We start from the raw sequence: 3,352 nt of genomic DNA, 5'->3' as shown, positions 1-3,352 counted from the left end.
TCATCATCATATATATATATAAAGAGAGAGAGAGAGAGAGAGAGAGGGGGGACCAGTCAAGCAGCACATCACGCTGTAATTCTTGGGCTGAGAAATCAACACTTAAAAGCCATAATTTTAAGGAGCGATAAGAATTTTTGAATAAAGGAAAATGGGTAGTGGTGGTGGGTAGGTACCGCCAGCGAGTAGAGAGGGCTCTTAATAAAATGAACATATTTACTAATGCAAAAATACTATGATGAAAGTAAGAAATCTGGGCAAAAATAAAGTAAAAGAAGAAAAGCATGCATATGAATATATCTTATACCTGAACATAAACAGCACCAATAACGCAACTTTCTAAAGTCACAGTCTTTGATATGCGTTGATATTGCTCTTCAACTGATAGAGTGCCACGTAAAAGGCCCAATTTATCTAGATTTTTTAGCTGAGACAGGATATTTTCCAAAGCATTAGCCACTTGATCAGGATTGACATCAAACATAGAAACTTTATAGCCAGAAGCAGCAAACAGCATTGCCCAACTGCAGCCAATAAAACCACTAGGAAAAATAGAAAGTAATAATTATTTTTAATTGCTAGCAAGAAAATTTATAGAGATAACATAAAAATAACTATTTTATACAGAATAACATTCTTTGTCTGCATTCTATTTCACATATTTGGATTAATTCTGAACAATTTTTGAAGAATACAACTCATCAATAATGCACTCTTGTTTATTACATCAAGCTTTGACAATAAGAATTCAGTTTTTCAATCAATTAAACTATAACCTTTAAATTAACATGTAAGTCACTGAGTATACTAAAGACATGTAGCCTAAACATAAGCTTCAGGCTGACTCAGCATGACAGTATGTCAATAAGCTGTACCTTTGAATTACAGGTGCAAGTCACTCATGGAGTGCAACACAGTTTCTCACTGTAACCCAGTTTTACTCACATAACTTAAGTTCATCTGAGTATGACAACAAACAATTGTTGAAAATGCTATGCGATAGGATGGAACTTGTGTATGTCTGTGCGTATATATTGTTCTATTTGTTTACTTGTTTCAGTCATCTGACTGTGGCCATGCTGGAGCACCAACTTTAGTCGAGTAAATCAACCACAGGACTTATTCTTTGTAAGCCTAGTACTTATTCTGTCGGTCTCTTTTGCCAAGCCGCTAAGTTATCGGCACAAAATCACATTGACATCGGTTGTCAAGTGTTGCTTGGGGGGGGGGGGGCGAACACAAACACACAAAAATATATGATGGGCTTCTTTCAGTTTCTATCAACCAAATAAAATTAGAAGGCTTTAGTCTGCCTCCAACTATAGTAGAACACACTTGCCCAAGGTGCCATGCAGTGAGACTCAGCCCAGAACAATGTGATTGGTAAGGAAGCTTCTTACCACACAGCCATGCCTATGCCTACATATATATATATTTATTTATTTATGCACCCTTTTAAAGCCTAGTCAGGCTCATGGGCCCGGTTTCCCAGTTTCTATGGCGTATGTGTCCCCCCCCCCCAGCTGGACGGGATGCCGGTCCATCACAGCTTTATTCAAGAAACAGGACGAAAGAGTGAGAGAAAGTTGGGGGCGAAAGAGTACAACAGGGGTCGCCACCACCCCCTGCTGGAGCCTCATGGAGCTTTAGGTGTTTTCGCTCAATAAACACACACAACGCCCGGTCTGGGAATTAAAACTGCGATCCTCCGACCGCAAGTTGGCTGCCCTAACCACTAGGCCACTTTTGGATATCCTTGTTGCTTATTTTGATCACTTTATTTTGAAACTGTATACCATACCAAATTCTGGTGCCTAAACTTAAGTACCATATTCATCTGAATATAGATGCATATATATACATATACATCATCATCATTGTTTAACGTCCGCTTTCCATACTAGCATGGGTTGGACGATTTGACTGAGGATTGGCAAGCCAGAAGGCTGCTGCAGGCTCCAATCTGATCTGGCAGAGTTTCTACAGCTGGAGACCCTTCCTAACACCAACCACTCCAAGAGTGTAGTGGGTGCTTTTACGTGCCACCGGCATGAGGGCCAGTCACACGGTACTGGCAACGGCCACGCTCAAAATGGTGTTTTTTACATGCCACCTGCACGGCAGCCAGTCCAGCAGCACTGGCAACGACCTTGCTCGAATGATTTTTTAACGTGCCATCAACACAAGTGCCAGAAGGCAACGCTGGTAACGATCACGCTCAAATGGTGCTATTTATGGGCCACTAGCATGGAAGCCAGACAGCTGCTCTGGCAATGAACACGATCGGACAGTGCTGTTAGTGCTCCACTGGCGCAGGTCCAGTCATCGAATATGGTTCAATTATGATTATGATTTCACTTGCCCTAACAGGTCTTTGCAAGCAGAGTTTAGTGTCCAATGAAGGTGAGGTTGGCATGGGTGCCAGTCGTCGGATTTGTTTCGAATTCGATTTCAGATTTCAAATTCACTTGCCTCAACAGGTCATCGCAAGCAGAGTTTAGTGTCCAATGACGTAAAGATGCGAATAAGTGAGCTGGCTACACTTCTGGCAGAGGCCACAGATTATGCTCTCACTTGGCTTGCCGGGACTTCTCACGTACTGCATATTTCCAGAAATCCCGGTCACTAGTCATTGCCTCGGTGAGGCCTAAAGTTCGAAGGTCATGCTTCACCACCTCATCCCAGGTCTACCTCTTCCACAGGTTCCCTCAACTGCTAGGGTGTAGCACATTTTCACACACAGCTATCCTCATCTATTCTTGCCACATGTCCATACCAGCGCGATTGTCTCTCTTGCATACCACAACTGATGCTTCTTATGTCTAACTTTTCTCTCAAGGTACTTACACTCTGTCGAGTATGCACACTGACATTACACATCCATCGGAGCATACTGGCTTCATTTCTTGTGAGCTTACGCATGTCCGCAACAGTCACGGCCCATGTTTCACTGCCATGTAGCATGGCTGTTCGTACACATGCGTCATAGATGTATATATATATACATGTATATATATAGATGTATATGTATACATGTATATGTATAGCTGTATATGTATAGATGTATATAAATAGATATAGATGTACATATGTCTGTGTAGATGTCTATATATAGATGTACATGTAATATGTACACACACACACACACACACACACACACACATATATATATATACACACATATATACATGCATACATATATAAACTCATACACATACACACACACACATACATAGGTGCAGGTGTGGCTGTGTGGTAAGAAACTTGGTTCCAAAACACATGGTCCTGGGTTCAGTCCCACTGTGTGGTGACTTGGCATGTGTCTTCTGCTATAGCCTCAGACGAACCAAAG

General features: G+C 41.6%; 1 protein-coding gene across 1 annotated transcript in view; it reads right to left on the bottom strand.

Annotated features, from left to right (window-relative positions):
• Positions 1-3,352, bottom strand: part of LOC106873772 (lambda-crystallin) — a 33,908-nt gene that overhangs the window by 19,778 nt on the left and 10,778 nt on the right. Inside the window, exon 2 of the mRNA XM_014921271.2 lies at positions 308-542. Within this exon, the coding sequence (XP_014776757.1) occupies positions 308-542 (235 nt within the window). The remainder of the gene's footprint in view (positions 1-307; positions 543-3,352) is intronic.

This window comes from Octopus bimaculoides, chromosome 2 (assembly GCF_001194135.2).
Source record: "Octopus bimaculoides isolate UCB-OBI-ISO-001 chromosome 2, ASM119413v2, whole genome shotgun sequence".
Classification (NCBI taxonomy): domain Eukaryota; kingdom Metazoa; phylum Mollusca; class Cephalopoda; order Octopoda; family Octopodidae; genus Octopus; species Octopus bimaculoides.
Note: the sequence above shows the minus strand (reverse complement) of the source record. Positions and strands in the feature narration are given on the sequence as shown.